Consider the following 18,467-nt stretch of genomic DNA (forward strand, 5'->3'; position numbering starts at 1 on the left):
GCAGTTACAGGTCTGTGCTATCCCCCATGTTTTTTCCCATTACACTCTTTTTGTCTCATTAATTTCTATTGATCAACTTTTAAATCTCATTCTTTTATTTACCCATAACAAATCGTTTAAGTACTACTGCTTTGGAAGATATCAAAAAGGCATTCTAAAGTAAGCTTCATTTCTGCAGCTTTTTAAAATATGTTATAGACAATGGCAATGAGGAAACCCTCTGCAGCTGCCAAAACTCTGATAGAGCATTTCAAGAGAAATTAAATCTTTCTAGTACAAAATCCATGAGAGGAAGACAATGAAGGAACTAAAATGAATCGCTGGTGACTCTGGCAATATTACTAATGGTCATCTAGACTCCAGGCACACACAGAACTAAAAAATTAAAATAAAGGAAATAAATGTCGTGTACTTGTTCCTACTAAAACTTCAATTAGCAAATACATTGTCTTTCAAGTGAACATTTTGTTAAAAGCCAATCTCAAACTTGTGGCTGAACAGACTTTTTCTTGCAAGGTATTGAATAAAATCAGTACTAGAGAAAGGAAGACCTGGATTTCATGTTACCTGACTAAAAGCATGAAGAACTTGAGTTACTTCTTGTGAATAAGGACATTCTGAATAGTTTTCTTCATCCCAACGTCCAGTTCGATTACATTTACGCCATGCCTTAGACTCTTCTGCACCATTGTGAAAGGCAATGGAGTTAAATGAATACTGGAGACAGGGATGGTAAGCAGTTATCCCAGCCAAAGTTTTGGGCCATCTATGAACAACATGATAATCAAAAATTGCAATGTGAAACATCTTATTTCTAGGCAACTTATAATATAGCAACAATATGCAGAACAGATGAGACAAAAGGCTATTTTAAATTTTACCTATTTTTTTGTTCCATAATGAAATACTTTCTTTCCTTGTAAAATGCCAACGCTGTGCAAGTTCGAGTTGTTTGGCTACATGTTAATTCTAGTGTTAGAATTCAAGTTCCAGGAAGGTGTATGGTGTTGCAAAATATATAGATCAGATTTTCCCTACATTCATTGTTTTCAGACTACACAAAGCAGAGCGGTAACTCCATAAAGAGTCCATAAAGAAAGAAAAAAACAAACCCAGAACCTATTACTAAGTGCTGTAAAAGGTAAATGCTTAAAATATACATTACAATCCTTATTTTGCTTTTTGACCCAACACTGCTAAGGCCTCTCTGCCACAAAGCCTCAAAAAGCATAAATCCCTGAATGCAACAGAAACCAATAAACACAATTTCAGCATAGGTTATTTGTCATGGAGGAGGATGAAGCTAGCCTTCAAAAATTAACTATTTAAGTATACATGATTTAAGTACTTTGATTCCAAAACAGGCTTTGAAAACTAACTATAAATCAGGAGCAGCCAGAATTGTTCTATTTAGCTTATGGGTCTATGATATAATAGTCTTCTGCATCTCTGCTGCATTCTCTAGAATAGCACAACCAGGCTGTTTCTTTTGGTACCAAATCCATTGTCATTTCCAGGCTAGTATGAACATAGCAGGATCAGGTAATTGGGGGAAATCAAAGAAAACCAGAAGTGTATCATGAAAAAGTCAGCATGTCAGAAAATTACGTGGTTCTTACTTTAATTGAACTGATACTATGTCTGAACCCAGCCAATCATAAAAATATTCTGCCTGCCAGTGAAGCCACCTTGACAATGCACCTTTGTTCCAACATATGTATTTGTCCTTCTTGGTTAAACAATGCAGATCAATTTGGACACTGTCACACAATATACTGACAGGTTTGGGCTATATAAATTTTTCTCAGTTCAAGCAAAGAGAAGGTAAGAAGAAAATTAATTTTATATGTCGTAGCTAACTGTTACTGGAATAACTAATTTTGTGATATAAAAGGATGCAAAATGAAACATGAAAGGAGGTTCACAAAATCTGAAGTATGTACAATACTGCATTCTCCCTTTGCCTCTGGGCTGAAATATTATTTTCAGTAAAACATTTACATTAGTGCAATTGGGCCACACCTCAAAAGGAAAACTAAAGAGACAAGTCTGGAACTAGTATGAGCGACATTGCAGAACCTGACTTTTATGAACAGGAATGATAGGACATAATGATATTAGCTTTTGTATTTCAGAATGATCCTACAGAGTGCTCAAAAACAAAATACTGCCATCACAGAGAAAAATTCTTAGTGCATTGAGGGCAGTTCATTCTGACTAACAGTGTGTAATTTTTACTGCAATGTGCAATTATAATACCACCTAGGCTGGTCAACTGAAAGAACCACACTTCCCTACAGTTGATGCTTTTCTCTCTGTTTGCCCAATAAAAGAACTGTTCTTTCTAGCTTTGCTTTTGTGGTTCAGCTCTTTCTACTTAAATACTTGCTATATGCTATAAAAACTTCAAAAACCTTCACGAGAAAAAGTTACTGGTGTGGTAACTGCATCTCTGAGGATAAATCTTTGGAAAGATTTCAAGCGCTAAAGCTGAGTTTGAACCTTCATAAATTCCCTATAATTTATTTCCTCAAATGCCAAAAGAACCTATGGACTCAGCATCCTTTTGATATACATTTAAAACAGATATTTATACGGATTTCTATAAGATCAACAGGGAGTGAAAAAGAGGCACTCCTGTTCTTTTGATTTATATAAAATGACAAAAATGCCCCTGGTGTTGGTTTCTGCACTCTGTAGAATCTCTATATATTTATTTATGAGGAAAACTATGCCATTTTGTGGTAACAAACCTGAACTTCATAAAGTTGTCATCTAAAAGACTGAATATGTTATCTGACAAGAGGAACCTATATTTTAAAAGATCTAATTAAAACATGGTTTAGCTCAATCACTATGAGAAAACACAATGTCAGTTTTCATGATGACAAAAGAAATCTATAGCTGATATTGTAAAAAAATCTCTAATGGATTTTAATAATCCATATATGTGGATTAAATATGTATATAAATACTTCAGCAAATGTGATATATTCGCTGAAACTGAAATAAAACCAGAATAAAATAGCTTAAGAGTAAAGAAAGAGAAAAAAGATTATATGATTTTGTTTCCCAGCTTCTTTCTAATTAATTCCTTTATTTTTACTCAAACGGAAGAAATAATAGCAAAAGGCTTTTGAAAAAGATTTAAAATTAACTTAAAAATTAAGAGAGACTTTCAGGTCAGAAGAATATGTAGAAAGTTCTGGCATTTAAGAGAAGCTTCCTTTCTCATCTACTTTTCCTTTCATTAACTATTCAAGATGAATTCTTATTATAATCCACTTGGTGACAAATTACCTTCTTGATTTCTCAATGGGAATGCCATCATACATCAATGTTATTGTCAAGCAGGTAATTATATTTTGTTTAAGAGCTTTATGCACATCATTGAAGTATTTTAGAGCTAAAAACAATACCGAGATCTAAAGAATCCCTAACTTTTTTTAGTATATGGGTATTAAAATTTTTAAAAACCCACCAACATATGTAGGTAACAGTAAAGATGAAACAAAGATTACATCTAGATAACAAAATTCTGCAGAGTCTAAGATTCAGACAGCAGGATTGATGTATTTTCTAATCATGTGATATGTTGATAGAACTCTGTCCTTGAGGTCACCTCAAACTATGTATTTTTTTTACTAAGTAGTTTTACTTGCTATTTTGATTCTCTTCACTGAAATATTTTATTAACAGTTTATGTTATTTATTACCTCCTTTATCTCAGCTGCACAAAAACATCAGAATTGGAACAGATTAGAAAACTACTGAAGATTTAATCTTCTCATGCTTTAATGCAGTGTTATCATATTTTATAATTTAGAAATAACCAGGAACAATTTTAAAACCTCCCTATTAATTTCCTGTAAAGAGTCTACTTCTTTTGAAATTGTCCATAATCTCACACTGAGGAATTAGAAGAAAGATTCTCTGACTTTCACAAACCACTGCAGCTCTTGTAGCACAAGCTGCCATTTCCCATAAAAATCACACAGTGCTCCTCCTTCCTGCTACATTACATTAAAATGACAAGTAAAATAACTGACATCTTTGCAACTGACCCTGAAATTTCATATAAGCATGAATGTGGTCTGAATCTAAATTAATATATGAAACACACTGCAAAACCAGGAAATCATACCTGAAATCTCCCTTGTTGTTAATAACTCTTTCTGCAGGGCAGTAGGGTGCAGCTGTTTCAAGTACCACAATTTCTACTTGTTTAGTGCTGTTTCCATAGGAATTGTTGACTAGACACTCCCACTCTCCAGTTGCATCAATATCAATGCTGGATAGAATAAGTTCACTATGAAAATAAAATAATAATAATTTGATATACTTACTTATATAGAAATGTTCTATGAAAATAAAAAAATAGGTTTTGCTATATATATTTTTACAGGAACAGACAATATGGGAGTGATTGTTATTGCGATTTTATCAGCAACAATCTGCATTGACCACTCAGATCAAGACAGGCTATAAAACAGAGTAGCAGTCATCACAAAAGTGTATCAGTTTATGTATCTGTGTCAGTTCTCCTTTTCCCAAGTATTATAAAGTGGCATTTTTTTTTCTGTTGCATAAGCAAGCATTTGAAAGTTGGAAATTAATTTCAAGTTGACAAAGCAAGCAATTAACAGGGAATGCTTTCCTTCAGCTATGAACGAAGCTCCTATTGCATTTCAACAGCAGAATCTGCTGATGCTGTGGTGGCATGGAAAACATTTTCTAGAATAGCTACTGACTTTGGAAGCTATACATAATCTTCCTAATGAATACAAAATGAGATGACAATTAATTCTAACATGTTTTTATTGCAGAAAATGTAGAAAAGGAATAACTAGCCATTCTCAGAGTAGCTGAATATCTTCATGTCAAAGAAGCAATTGTTCTGTTATGGCTCAGATGAGAAAGCCCAATAACAGCAGCCTGCTAGCTAACTCTTAATACATTTTTTAACATTCAAGATGAAATACTTAAGTGAAATTAGCCAGTTGATAATCATTTTTTAATTAAGTCTTCTATTTCATATGTCATGATAACCTCCAATAACCTTTACAGACAGATGAGAAATAATGTACTTCTCAAGCTTATAAAAACAATTATGCATAAAAATTCTTTTTCACTAAAACAATAGGCAGCATTATGTTCACCTGTGGCAGCAAGCCCCAGATAGTCGACAAGTGAATAAAATGTGTTACAGATGTGCTGATAGTTTGATATTTTTCCCATAAAAAATCTATAAATAATTGTTAACCATACAGATTTGATAAAACTGGTAACCATGATAAATTGAATGTTTCAGTAAATGAAATATTTGAACTTATCAATATAAAGACAAGTACATATGAGTAATATAAATATAGATATTTAAATTGCTGTAAAAGTGTTCCAATGCAAATTCATCTGCCACTAAACAGATCTCCTGTCATTAGATGAAGTTTCTCAGTTTCACAGACAACTATTTAGAGATACATTGTTATTGCTACCACTAGAAAAACAAAACTTTAACAATAGTTCAAGTTCTCTAAAATGCTGAATAATTCCTCACATTCACACTTTGAATATTCTGTAGCCCTTACTTCAGCCCTTATCAAAATAAGCCAGAATAGCTTTATGCAATATAGAAGAAGCTGAATAATGACTAGAACATGGAATTTCTTCTGAATTGCCATCTGGCTGCTGTAAATGATGCCTTCATTTCTATTCCTCTAGGAATATTTTGGATAGCAAGCCCAGTGGTGAAACTGTTCATTTACTTACCATCTGGATATGACAAATGATAAATTGATCTTATACCCTATGAGAATATGGGGGACTGGATTGAAAAAATATTTTTTTTGATTTTCAGAAAGAGCAGTGAACTTCACCCTTTAACATATTCTCCACTTACAGTCCTTGGTGACTTCACAGTCCCAGCAGGCCAAAAGAAAAGACTGGGCCTGTACAGAATTTTAAACCTATTAATAAAATTTACTGTCATGTCAGTTTTATATTTTAAGTCTTGGCATCATTACAGTAGCACACCCAAAAGTTCCATTGTTTTTCTTGCTCTTAACAGAAAGGCATTCTTAGTCTCTCTTGGCCAAGGCAACAGGTCTTTATAAAAGGCAAGAACTTTCCTGTGATCTAAGAATATGGCAGGACTTTGGTTTTGGAACTGGAGAAGAGCACAACAGAATTACAAGAGGATATTACCTTTGGATGTATATTTTTCTTGGTTATCCTATCTCACAGAAGTTAATAAATGTCAGGCCAGAAATCAGTCTTGCCTCTACTATGCAGCTTGCTTAAGGAAAGTACAAGTCAGAAGGAGTTCTTATTCCCTCTTCACGATCAATCATATCCCACTCCTCAGAGGTGTGCTAATTGCTAGTCTTGTGGATATTTCTGACCCACCTAGACACAAGACACTCATGAAATGACATAAAGTCACAATGAATATGAAGATCGCTGCCTGATTAGAAGAAAAGAATGACTAATAAGCTTTTCCCAAGTTTTCTTTTGAAATTCTAGTGGTCTTCTCAGTAAAGCCATTGAAAGGAAGAAAGAGAAAGTACATGTTTTTACTGGGAAGTTTCATGCATGGTGTGATTCCTTTTTCAAATGTGATTAATGGCACTTGAAAAAATTAATTAAAATGTACAGCTGATGCAATTTCATGAAACGGTTATTATAATATTTAATAGAAGCCCATAGTATTGGTCATTAGAGAGATAGGAACCATAATACAGACAGAAGCCATACTCATGTAATCAAGAAACCTATGACAATAAATTTCTAGTTGAAGCATAGATTTACATTGCTACAGCTATGCATAGCTAATTACACAATGAGAAGTAGGTCTCATTATGCAAAGTTTCTAAACCATGTCCTGAAGCAATACCTTAGTGACATTTACTGTGTGCCCCAGCACTCATTTGCATGCTTGAAAAAAGAGTAACAAATAAAGAGGAGACTTTAACACCATATTTTGATTGGCTTTCCATAAGAATGCTTTAAAGTCTGACTTGAGTTCCTGTATGACTTGGGAAATGCCAAATGTTCTTCCTGGAAAAAAAATAAAAATCAGCTACTGACACACAGAGATAACAAATCGGTTAAATAGTGAATGCTTTTTTACAGTTTAGGCAGAAGGCTGCATAACCTGCCTCCAACCTATACCATCTTAAATTATTAACAATACAGAATTTTAAAAATGACTGTTGGACTCCAGAGTACACTGCTGCTTCAAATGCAGCCTTTCACAGGGGACAAGAGGCTAACACACAGGAAATGAAGAGAGAATGTGTAAATCTAGGCACTTTAGCAGAACTTAAATTACTAATCTTATCTCTGTGACAAAATTACTTATTTACTGAGAAATAAGTAATAAAGAAAAGGCTTTAGAATACTGGTGGCCTTTAAAGAAACCTTGTGTTCAGGCAACATCAAGAGAAAAGGAAGAATAAAGTTGGTACTTGTTTTAGGCTAGATGTCTAGTAAATATTTTCAAGTGTAATCGATTCTGTCGTACATCTAGGAAATTCAATACACATTACCACTTAATGTCATCTGTAGCTACTCAAGAAATCTGATGTACAATAACATACTGTTACAATAAGTTATATATCAGCTAATTTGTTCACATTAGTATGGTAGGACCATAGCAACACTTGTTTCTGACTTCAGAGATGTCAGTGAAAAGGGCCTGATTTTAACGAAATATATACACAGAAAAATAATAAGAAAAATATCTACTACCAGAACAGGAGAAAAGACCCATATGTCAGTTAGTAAACCATCCCACTTTAGTTTCCTGTATATTGCTCAGATTTGACTGACACGTGGATATCAGGGAATCTGTGATCTACATTTACATGTCATCAATTTCTTCTTAAAACTGAGAAAACCAATACCAAGGGTGACTAAACAAATCATCTTCAGAAATGGAAACAGAAATCTTAATAGTTGTACAACATGCCACAATAATTATTTGTTGTATGATCCTTTTCTCTCGCATTTGGCTTCTCAGGTAGGCACAAATATCTACCATGCTGCAACAAAGCATGTGCAGAAAGATGTCTGCATTTATCTTCATACTCTCACAGTCCTAGAGTCAATACTTGCCACTGTAGCTAGCTGAGAACATAAAGTGACACTTCTGGAGTGCTCAAAGCTTTTTTTTTCTGGAAAAACCTCCGGATACCTGCCAGATCTGTAATGGCACAATATTATAAAGATATCACCTGGGACAGGGCTTATTTGAAGTATTTCATGAATCAATTGTCTATTATCAAGCTGGTTTTTGCATTGATGGAAGGTTTCAGGATGCTCAAATGTGTTTATTGTTATTAACTTTGTTCTACCAGCAAACTGCTTGACTGTGTGATGTGTACAAATGCAGTCTCCTGGGAAAATGGAGCTACACCTGCTCTATGTCTTTCATCTGCCCTTAAGTAGTCTGTATGCTGCAATGTTATATGCAGTGGAAGCTTTATTTCATTAGCAGAACTCTTACAATCTGCACTTTCAGAGGTTCTTAGACAAAAATAATACTATGGCAATCACTCCAATAGTCAAAATTGCATAAAAAGCTTTTAAAGTAAAATATTTCCCAGATGACTCAGAAGTGTTAACCTGCTTATGACAATTCTTGATTATTTGAGTACATGCTTGCTACTGGGACCAAAAATAAAGAAAGAAATAAAAAGTAAAAATCGTTAATGAAATAAAACAAAGCTCCACAAAAAACCCAGGCAACACTCAGAAGAAAACAAATGAAAGAACTACTACATTAACTTTAAAATTTCAAATTATTTGTCAAATGTACAATACGTTCACAGGATTTCCCAGTGTCCCTATTCATTTGTGATGTTATACATCAGAAGTTAATTATTTAATAAATACTTTGTGGGATAGGGAAATTGTATGTTAGGGCTAGAATACCAACTGTTTTTATTTGCTGATCTGTAAATTTGGGAAAATCTAAAAAGGGGGCAGATTCCTGAATAAGAGCTTAGGGGACAATATCTATTCTTTCTCCAGTATATAGTAAAAGCACAGTAAAATTTATTTTGTGATAGCCAGGAATCATCCTATTAAAATATCATAAATAAAACCAAATGGGGTTCTTTTATCCTTTAGGGAGAAAGAAGGGGAGATTCAGGGACCTGTAATCACTGAGTTCCATGGTAATGGAGTAAAAAAGCTTCCTGAAAGTTCACAAGGAATGTGTCCTACAACATGTTATCTACACTGAATAGATAAAAATGACATGAAAACTAAGAAGTTATTTGTTTCAACATGTTTCTGACATGTTTTGCTTCCAAAAAAATCCCTTGCTTCACCAGTAGCTAGGATGAGTGATCTGGTAGAAGGAATGCATCAGTGTATGTACACATCAGAAGTGCACACATAATCACAGCTGATGTACAAGATTGCAAACTACTGCACAGACTGAGAGAATATGTATAACTATACCTTACACCTTTGTTGACAGGAAAAGTAATTTTTAAATGCCAGTCCTGGAATTTGATCTGCAAACTGCTGCTGCAGTGCAGTATCTGCTCAGCTCTATAGCTGCAGCTGCTTAAGGTGCCACATCAGAAGTATTCTGGCCTTAAAAAGTCAAAGCAAAACACTACTGATTCCCTCTTGTGGGGAAAGAAAGTTACAATATTTGTTCTTAATACCAAATTTAACATTTTAAAAGTTAACATATTTTTCTATGGTTCTTTTATTCTATGAACAAAAAAATACTCACATATATTTTTTGTGAAAAAAATCTACTCAATCATCTTTGACTGAGAAGCAGCTATCCAAATTAATCCTACAGTTTTTACGGCACAGTACAATTCTTACATAATATCCTACTCCTTTAATGGTAGAGGGTATTGATGCTTCTTTTGGTTTTCATAGTATTGGTACACTTTTCCACGTCTTATATTTTAAATTATTGCCCCAAATTATTAGTAGTAAAACTATTGCAGGGTTTTATTCAGGTAACTGAACAATTTTTGGAGAAAAGGTCTAGGTTTAATTAATCATCCAAATTAATTCATATGAAGATTCCCTTTATCTCAGATAATCAAATCCTTATCCTGTGCAGTACATCATATTCTGCATATTTTAATTATTATCTTCCTGTATGATACATGAGGACTTCGATAGTAAATGTGCATCTGTCTCCAATCCTTTGCTGTCTACAGTGCTTCACTGAAGTAAGCTGTAGTTCATTGATGACTGGGTTTAAAGCAATCTCAAAACAATACAGAAATATTGATTTACAATTTAAATGGTTACTTTGCTTCATTTCTTTCCTAACTGCTTGACAGCTGAGGGTCAAACAGAGTCAATTCGGTGGACCATCACAATATCAGTACTAAACATTTTCTGCTGATTTCCCTTGGCTTCTCAGTATGACCCTCAGCTGCTCATCTCGCTCATGACAGCAGAACACAAAGCACTTGTGAAATATATGAATTTCTGGATCAGACTCTTTGGATTGGTTCCAACATTTATGTTTGTCAATCTTGTGTGGACTGGAACTCTAAGATTTCGCACATAGCCAAAGTTTTAATTACATATCCAACCTAGCAACATGCTCATCAGTGATGGATCATTTTCAGACCATTCTTAACCTGCCCCAATCACTATCGCTTGCCTCACATCTTTTCCTTATCTATTTTTACCACAAATTTTTAAGAGAGTTCAGGGGTCATTTGGATTATTCCCGCAAAAGAACAGCCACAGTGTTTTTACCTTTCTCCCAGAATTTCTCGAAGTGTTTTGTACTTTCTTATACAGTATGCCTGCCTTGATCTCAAACTTGTCAAAATACCACCAGTCTACTACTGGAATCTATTTGTATTAGGATTTATTTCTTTCCCTAATAATACCTTCAATTGTTCATATTATTTCAGTGAAACTGTCTTAGCTAAGTTCCAAAGTATTGATTTATTTGCATTGATAATTTCAAACACTTAAAAATGTTAATCGGTTTTAAAAAACCCTCTAGATAGCAGAAGTTACATTTCTGATTTTTAATTTTCAACATTGTATTCCCTTTTACTTTTCTCCCAATTTCTTCACTCTTAAGGTACAATTTATTTTTTTTTAAACTGCATTCGGCAGCCGTATGTAAAAGACTATATGAAGAATTAAAGAGAAAAATGCTATTTGTGGGCGATCACAGTTGAGACCCAATAGTCTGTATTTCCAGTACAAATCTCTTTACATAACACAAATAAATTACATCTGAAAACCACATCTGACAGAAGCAACTACAATCCTAGATCTAGTTAGGAGCATGTTAGTTTCTCCAGTTGCAACACTCCCTTTTATGGGTTCTTAACTTTCTTCACAGTTTCAAGTTTTCAGAAAGAGTGCTTCTGAATTGTAATGGTCCCAGAGCAGCCATTACAGCTGTCAGGCATAGGCACTGTTAAACACTCCACACAAGTATTTACAGAATGGAACTAAAAAGACTAAAATTGTCATTACAGTAAATAAGAAATTTCTTGAAACTTACAGTTTCTTTAGAAATGTGGAGTTGATTTGCTCATAAAACCAAAACATTTTCCTTTTTTAGTTAAATATTCTAATCACTGTCCTGCTACCCTCTCCAAACACTGAAAGAAAAGAGTGGGGAGGTTGGGCAGGATGCTGTGTTATAGCAAAATATACATAACCTGCCTTCTATGTGGCTTCAGAGATACGGGTTGTTTCATTGCCACGTATTGTGATCAAACTGATAACGTAACTTTCACAGAATCACAGAATGTTTCCAGGCTTAACAAATCAGGGTGTCTTAATGGAAACACAAGTAACAATTTTAACCAGATCCATTCACAGATTATAGGAAATTAGTTCCACATCACATTTACATTTTCATGTCTGACTATGACATTTATACACAGGCAACATGACAGAAAGTTCAACACGAGCAACATCAAATATTATTATCATTGGCAAGAAATGGTAAATGTGAGCTAGCAGCAGAATTGAAAACACCTTGTCAAGATCTCCTGTAAGGGAATAGTCTTTGCCAAGAAAAATGTCACAGGCTGGAATACAGTTCAAACTTTGGTTTAATTATTGTAATAAAAACATTTATTTTAGTTTATTCTGCTTTATCATAAGAGACAGAAAATACACATTTGGATATTTTATCCTTCTAGTATGCCAGTTAATAAAACAGAAGGGTTTTAGTATGACATTTGTGTTGTAAATCCACATCAAAAAAAAAAAACAAAAAACAAAACACAAAAATAAAACAAAAAAAAACAAAAAACAAACAACAAAAACCAAACCATCTAAAATGTTTGAATAAGCAGAAGGAAGAGGACTAAACCTCTTTGTTCAAAACAAGACTCAGAAATCTTTAAATAGCTAAGCAGCACAAGCACAACTCTGTCCTTTAGTGCAATGACAGACAATGAACATATATAAATAAACATAATGAATATAAAGAGTAGGTATAGGAGGGTAAAACATGACAGTTTAAGAAATTAATTTAAATTACTTTTTTTTATTATTATTTAAAATCTTACAGTTAACATATGATAACCTCAGGGAGGCATAATATTTCTTGTAGAGAAACAAGATAAACCAGGTGCCTCGAGTTGCCAAAGAGTGGGTGTGAGTCCACCTGTGCCTGGTTAGGGCAGGCCCCCTATTACCAGGGGGCCAATAAAGGTGGGACACACACCCACAGAGGCAGCTCAGCTCACTCTTGCAAGAGGCAATGGAGAGACCAGCAGCTCGTCGAGCCTCAGGAGCAAGAAAGGCTCTTCCTGCAACATTTCTGATGTTTCACAGTGCCTTATACAAGTGTGATTTCACCTTAAGAAATATCATGAGTATATAATATGTTAAAAGTAACAACCATATTGAGACATACTACTGTAATATTGTAATAAGGATGCCATTGAATATTATTTTAAGATGTAAAATAATAATTGAAATATAGCATACATGGTCATGATGATGAGATTAAAATTAAGAAATTCTGAAGAGTCATTTTACAATCATAAGTTTACCAACGTTTTCTCATTTTCAACATTAAGGGAAAATACATCTCTATCATTTGTATTTTTTAAGAAAAATATTTCAAAAAAGTATGGATTCTGAAAGCCAGTCTCAAAAGCATAGGTCTCATGCCTTTAGTAATTTAATTCAGATCAGTCCCTTGATCAAGGAAGAGGCACGACTGCTTAAGTATTATAATTTTGACTGGACTAGGACCATGCTGTACAGTAAATGTGTTGATTCCCTACTATACTGTGAAGTACATAATTCAAATAAATGAGCAATTAATTTTCTTTTAATCTTTTAAATAGCTCTTTAAAGATTGTGACTTTAATATATAAAATAAAAAGGTGTCATTTTGACAGTCTGTATCACATAACTTGGACAAATAAAAAATAAAAGTACTTTTCCTGTCTGTAACAGCAGATATTATGAAGTATTTAGAGAACATTCTTTCTAAATACCCAATCCCAGTGCATCCTGCAACATGAGTATCAAGGTCACCTGTTTCATGGCTGTAAATGAGGCAGGTAACACATTAACAATCCTTATTAAAATATTGCTGTGGTAGACAATGATTCTTATTTTATAGTCAAGAAAAAATTAAAGCAATATAAAGTAAAACTCATAAAGTAAAACTCAGTTGACCTACTTCTAAACTAGCTTTTTAAAAAGGGTATATATTTTAAAAATCTTAACCTTTTTTACAATTTATTTCAATTTATTACTGTGCTCTAGAAATGCTTATGTAATGCAAAATACGATTCAGTTAAAATATAATGAGGTGATTAACACCTTGTCTTTTAATTTTGATATCAAGGAAAATGAAAGAACATGATTTCATTTAAGATACTTGGCAGTTACATACCAGCTCATGCACTTTGAATTACCATACTAATTGTTCTAATAGTGGGGGTTTTTTTCATTATCTGCTACAGCCATACACATTAGAAGAAAGCCAGTAGATGTGAGACTAGATCAGATCTACACCTCTAGATCTACAGGACCGCAAGAGGGGTCAGATAATCAGAGTAGATGAAATTAAACTCAATAAATCTGAAAAGCCCCAGTGGAGAAGAATTAATTTGTCTCCATAACTTTGATCTGACAGTTCAAGAAGCATTTCAGGTCAATTATATTAATAGAAAGTGGTTGAGTGAAAAGATGTTAATGATGATCCAGAGCTAATTAGCATAGCTATTTTCACTACGTCTTCTACAATGAGAAAGGCAGAACATAGACACAGAATCAGAATTTGGATTTGATCAGTGATGGAAATTTGCAAAGGACAAAAGGATACATGCAGTAGCTTAGCAGCTTTTAGTGACAAGTTCATACACTACGATGAAAACCAAAAATAATCACAGAAATTTAAAACAATTTACTACACGAGATTTAGAAGGGAAAACTGAAGCAAAACTGGAATGATATGGCCATTCCCAATCGTTGTTATATCTTTTACAGAAATCTGTTCTATTTCATTCCTTGCTTTTTTTCACATCAGCAAAGTTTTCTGGAGATCTCTGTATCTCTCAAGCACACAGAGGTGCACAGATGGTAAAAGTCATAGAAAGCTGAGAAAAAGTTTTAATAAGAAACAAGTATGACATTATTTAGTAAAGAATACAGTATATTGAAGACTATAAAATTAATACAAGCCTTTTAAATTGATACTTTTTTACAGGCAGATCACAGTTCAATCTTCTAGATGATGTCACAAAGAGGTAGTTCAGCTGTTATTCACTCTCAGAAAACTACTGAAGCTATTCTAAATTCAGTTTCTTTTCACAGTTTACTGTGCAATAAACTGTTTTCTCTATTTCAAATCCATAGTTGTTCAAATCTGGATACTTACACAAGAAATATGATTTGGAACCACAGCCATTCATAGCCACAAAAAACTCATACCTGTGTGCGTTCCGATGCAAGCTTGCAATTGAATTGCTTCAAGTAAATCACCTCTTGATGAGTGTTTTAATGACGCTTATTCCAAGTGTTGCATCTGTTCACCATACCTACAAGTCTGACTATTATGAAGATTATACATTACCGTGTAATTAAGCAGCAGTCATGAATGATGCTGTCCTCCACAAATATGCCACTCTCTTCATCTGTTTTGATCAAGTGACCAGCATGGTACCAATGTACTTCAGTAGTATTGTCAACGTATGTTGCAGTACACTGAAATGGCAAGCGGTCTCCATGGAAAACCACTTGTCTTTGTGATGGGATCAGTTCAAAAAGAGGAAGTTCCAGTGGTCCACCTGCAGGGAAAACAAAATAAAAGAACAGGAAACCCCCACTTCACAATTAATTCCTCCTCTTATCAAGTGAGCTAATTCTATACAATTCTACCCGCCCAGATCCTTATATTAAAGTATTAATATAGAAGATATGACCACAAACTGAAGTCTTATCATGTTTTGAATTACAGAGATGACATTTCATTCATTGGTGTAAGCCCAGATAATTATAGGATTACTAGATTTACTCCAGAAATTCGATACACAGAATAATTCACAGTGTTGGTGAAGTTGGAAAAGATTTCATAAAATGCTTCAGTCCAGCTCCTATTCAAAGCATGATGCTCTATTCAGAAAAAAAAAAACAAACAAAAAAACCAAACAAACAAAAAATCAAAGAAAACATTCAGCCGTTTATAGAGGAACAGTTAACATTTATAAAACCACTTCAGTGCTACTGAATGAAATTCCCACTCTTCTCCAGAACTATTTTTTTCTCACTCTTGAAAGACTAAAGTGTGTTATATGCCTGAGATTTGGATAATAATAAGGCTAATAACGAGAGTTATTTTTTCCCCTGAAGTTCAGTTGTCCCTGTGATTTGTCATCTACTTCTTTCTGCCTTTCCAAGTCACCTTTACTACCTAGATGTTTACTCAGTGTTAAATATTTACCTAAGTAGATCTTTCTACTTTTTAATAGCGGAGAACATTTCACCATGTTTATTTTCTGAATTTAGTATTTCCAGTCTTTCCAAAAAGACTTGCTAAGAAGCAAGTCTTACAAAAAATAGCTGCCATCATCACATACCCAAACACATGTTTTTAAAAAAATAGTGTTGTAACTTTGGAAGACATATGTATTTTTTTGACTGATAAATGTCTGCTAATTTCACAGATCTGATAATGATTGAAGGCTACACCCTTCAATCCTATAGTATCTGTAGAAACTGAATCTTTTGACAGCATTTGTTTTCTTCCATTTTTATTTCTAGATCCTGAAACTACCTTAATACAGTTTCTGTAAAACATTTTCTAAAATGCTATTTCTTTAAACTGGTGGTATAACATTTTAATGGAATATTTTAGGAAAAGTAGCTAAACAGAGGCTTTGTTTTTAAAAAAAAGAAGATAATCTTCTATGGGATAATAAGGAATAGAGGAGAATCTTATTTTCTTTTTTTCTTATATAATCTCTTCAGGCTAGAGAAAAAAATTTCTATTTCTGATATTCTGTTATCATCGCACAAAAGTCTACAGGTAATAAAAATACTAAGGAATCACATACGTGACTCATGAACACACTGCCATGATCATCTCACTAAATAATTCTTAAAAGTCAATGCTTTCACCTTAGCCTACAATGCCAAAACAATCCATCACTTTATAACTTCGCTACTGCAATCTCAGACAAAATACTTCCACTCTTGCATCCTGGAAATCATAGAAATCACAAAACCATAGAAAGTTAGGGGTTGGAAGGGACGTTGAAAGATCACTTAATCCAACCTCCCCTCCCAAAGCAGGGTCACCTACAGGAGGTCACACAGGAACACATCCAGGTGGGCTATGATTATCTCCAGGGAAAGAGACTCCACAACCCCCCTGAGCAGCCTGTGGCAGTGCTCTGTCCCCCTCACAGTGAAAAAATTCTTCCTAATGTTTATATGGAACCGCCTGTGCTCCAGTTTATAACCACTGTCCCTTGTCCTATTATTAGTCACCCCAGAGAAAAGCTTTACTCATTCTCCTGGCAGTCACCCCTTACATACTTATAAATGTCGATGAGGTCACCCCTCAGTCTCTTCTCCAGGATGAACAGACCCAGCTCCCTCAGCCTTTCCTCATAGGTGAGATGCTCCACTCCCTTAATCGTCTTTGTTGCTCTGTGCTGGACTCTTTCAAGCAGTTCCCTGTCTTTGAACTGAGGGGCCCAGAACTGGACACAATATTCCAGATGTGGCTTCACCGGGGCAGAGTAGAGGGGGAGGAGAACCGCTCTCCACCTACTAGCCACCCCCTTCTAGTGTACCCCAGGATGCCATTGGCCTTCTTGGCCACTAGGATGCATTGTTGGCTTATGTTGGCTTCCATCCACCAGCACTCCCAGGTCCTTTCCCCCATGCTGCTCTCCAACAGCTCAGCCCCCAGCCTATACTGGTACCTGGGGCTGTTTTTTCACAGATGTAAGACTTTATACTTGTCCTTGTAAGATGTTAAATTTCTCCCTGCCCAACTCTCCAGTCTGTCCAGGTCCCTCTGAATGGCAGCACAGCCTTCTGGGGTGTCAGCCACTCCACACAGTTTTGTGTCATCAGCAAACTTGCTGATAATACACTCTATTCCCTCATCCAGGTCATCAATAAATATATTGAATAGTACTGGTCCCAGTATTGACTGACCCTGGAGGGACTCCACTAGAAACAGACTTCCAACTAGACTCCAATCCTTCTAACTTGATGAGGAAAAAGAATTTTTAGGCTAGATCTTCTTGTCTGTTATATTTCTTCTGTTTTCATTTAAGCACCTCTCATCATTAATACCTCTCTAGCCTACAGGGTTGCCAGTTGAAAGGTCACCCTTCCACATTTGCACCACCAATAAGTATCTCAAAAATCTATTTTTCTGACAAGTACTTCAACAATTTTTTTCCATTTCTCTACTCACCACTTAATCTCCCTTAAACTATCTCTGAAAAATCTTTTTTTGCCCATGATAAATAGAGATGAACTACACCATGCTTAACCAGATTGCAAGCCATAACCACTGATTCTACAGTTGCGAAAATCTGTGGACAACCAGTAGGGCTGGTTCTTCTCCTTACTCAGCATCCTACCCTAACACTCTTCTTTATTTCGTATGTTGTCTTTGGAACACTTAAATTGCGAGAAGCTGCAGCTATAAACTTAGCTTTGAGCCCTTGATACTACTGGGGAATTTAAATGTTAAATAGTATGTTCAGCACCAGCTTTGAATAAACAGTGAGAGGGATCACTTCTGCTTTTTTACAGAGTAAGAATGCTGGCCAGCATAACATGCTGGATTTGTACAGGAGTATTTGATATTGCTGACCAGTAGAAACACACAGAGAATCCTCTGTGTGATTAAGGGGTGAGCTGCTATCTACTGAAATGTTCTAAGTCTGCTTTGACTATAAAGACCAGGCTTCAGAAATCCCTTCTTACTTTTGTATACATCCTGTAGTTTA

At 34.7% G+C, this 18,467-nt stretch overlaps 1 protein-coding gene across 1 annotated transcript in view; it reads right to left on the bottom strand.

The window, feature by feature from the left end:
* The window catches only part of LOC103535886 (adhesion G protein-coupled receptor A3), a 250,606-nt gene that overhangs the window by 110,967 nt on the left and 121,172 nt on the right, over positions 1-18,467 (bottom strand). The window contains exons 7-9 of the mRNA XM_030453634.1: positions 15,068-15,281; positions 4,145-4,309; positions 568-766 (exon numbers count right to left, since the gene is read on the bottom strand). Of these exons, the coding sequence (XP_030309494.1) occupies positions 568-766; positions 4,145-4,309; positions 15,068-15,281 (578 nt within the window). The remainder of the gene's footprint in view (positions 1-567; positions 767-4,144; positions 4,310-15,067; positions 15,282-18,467) is intronic.

Source organism: Calypte anna, chromosome 6 (genome assembly GCF_003957555.1).
Source record: "Calypte anna isolate BGI_N300 chromosome 6, bCalAnn1_v1.p, whole genome shotgun sequence".
Taxonomy (NCBI): domain Eukaryota; kingdom Metazoa; phylum Chordata; class Aves; order Apodiformes; family Trochilidae; genus Calypte; species Calypte anna.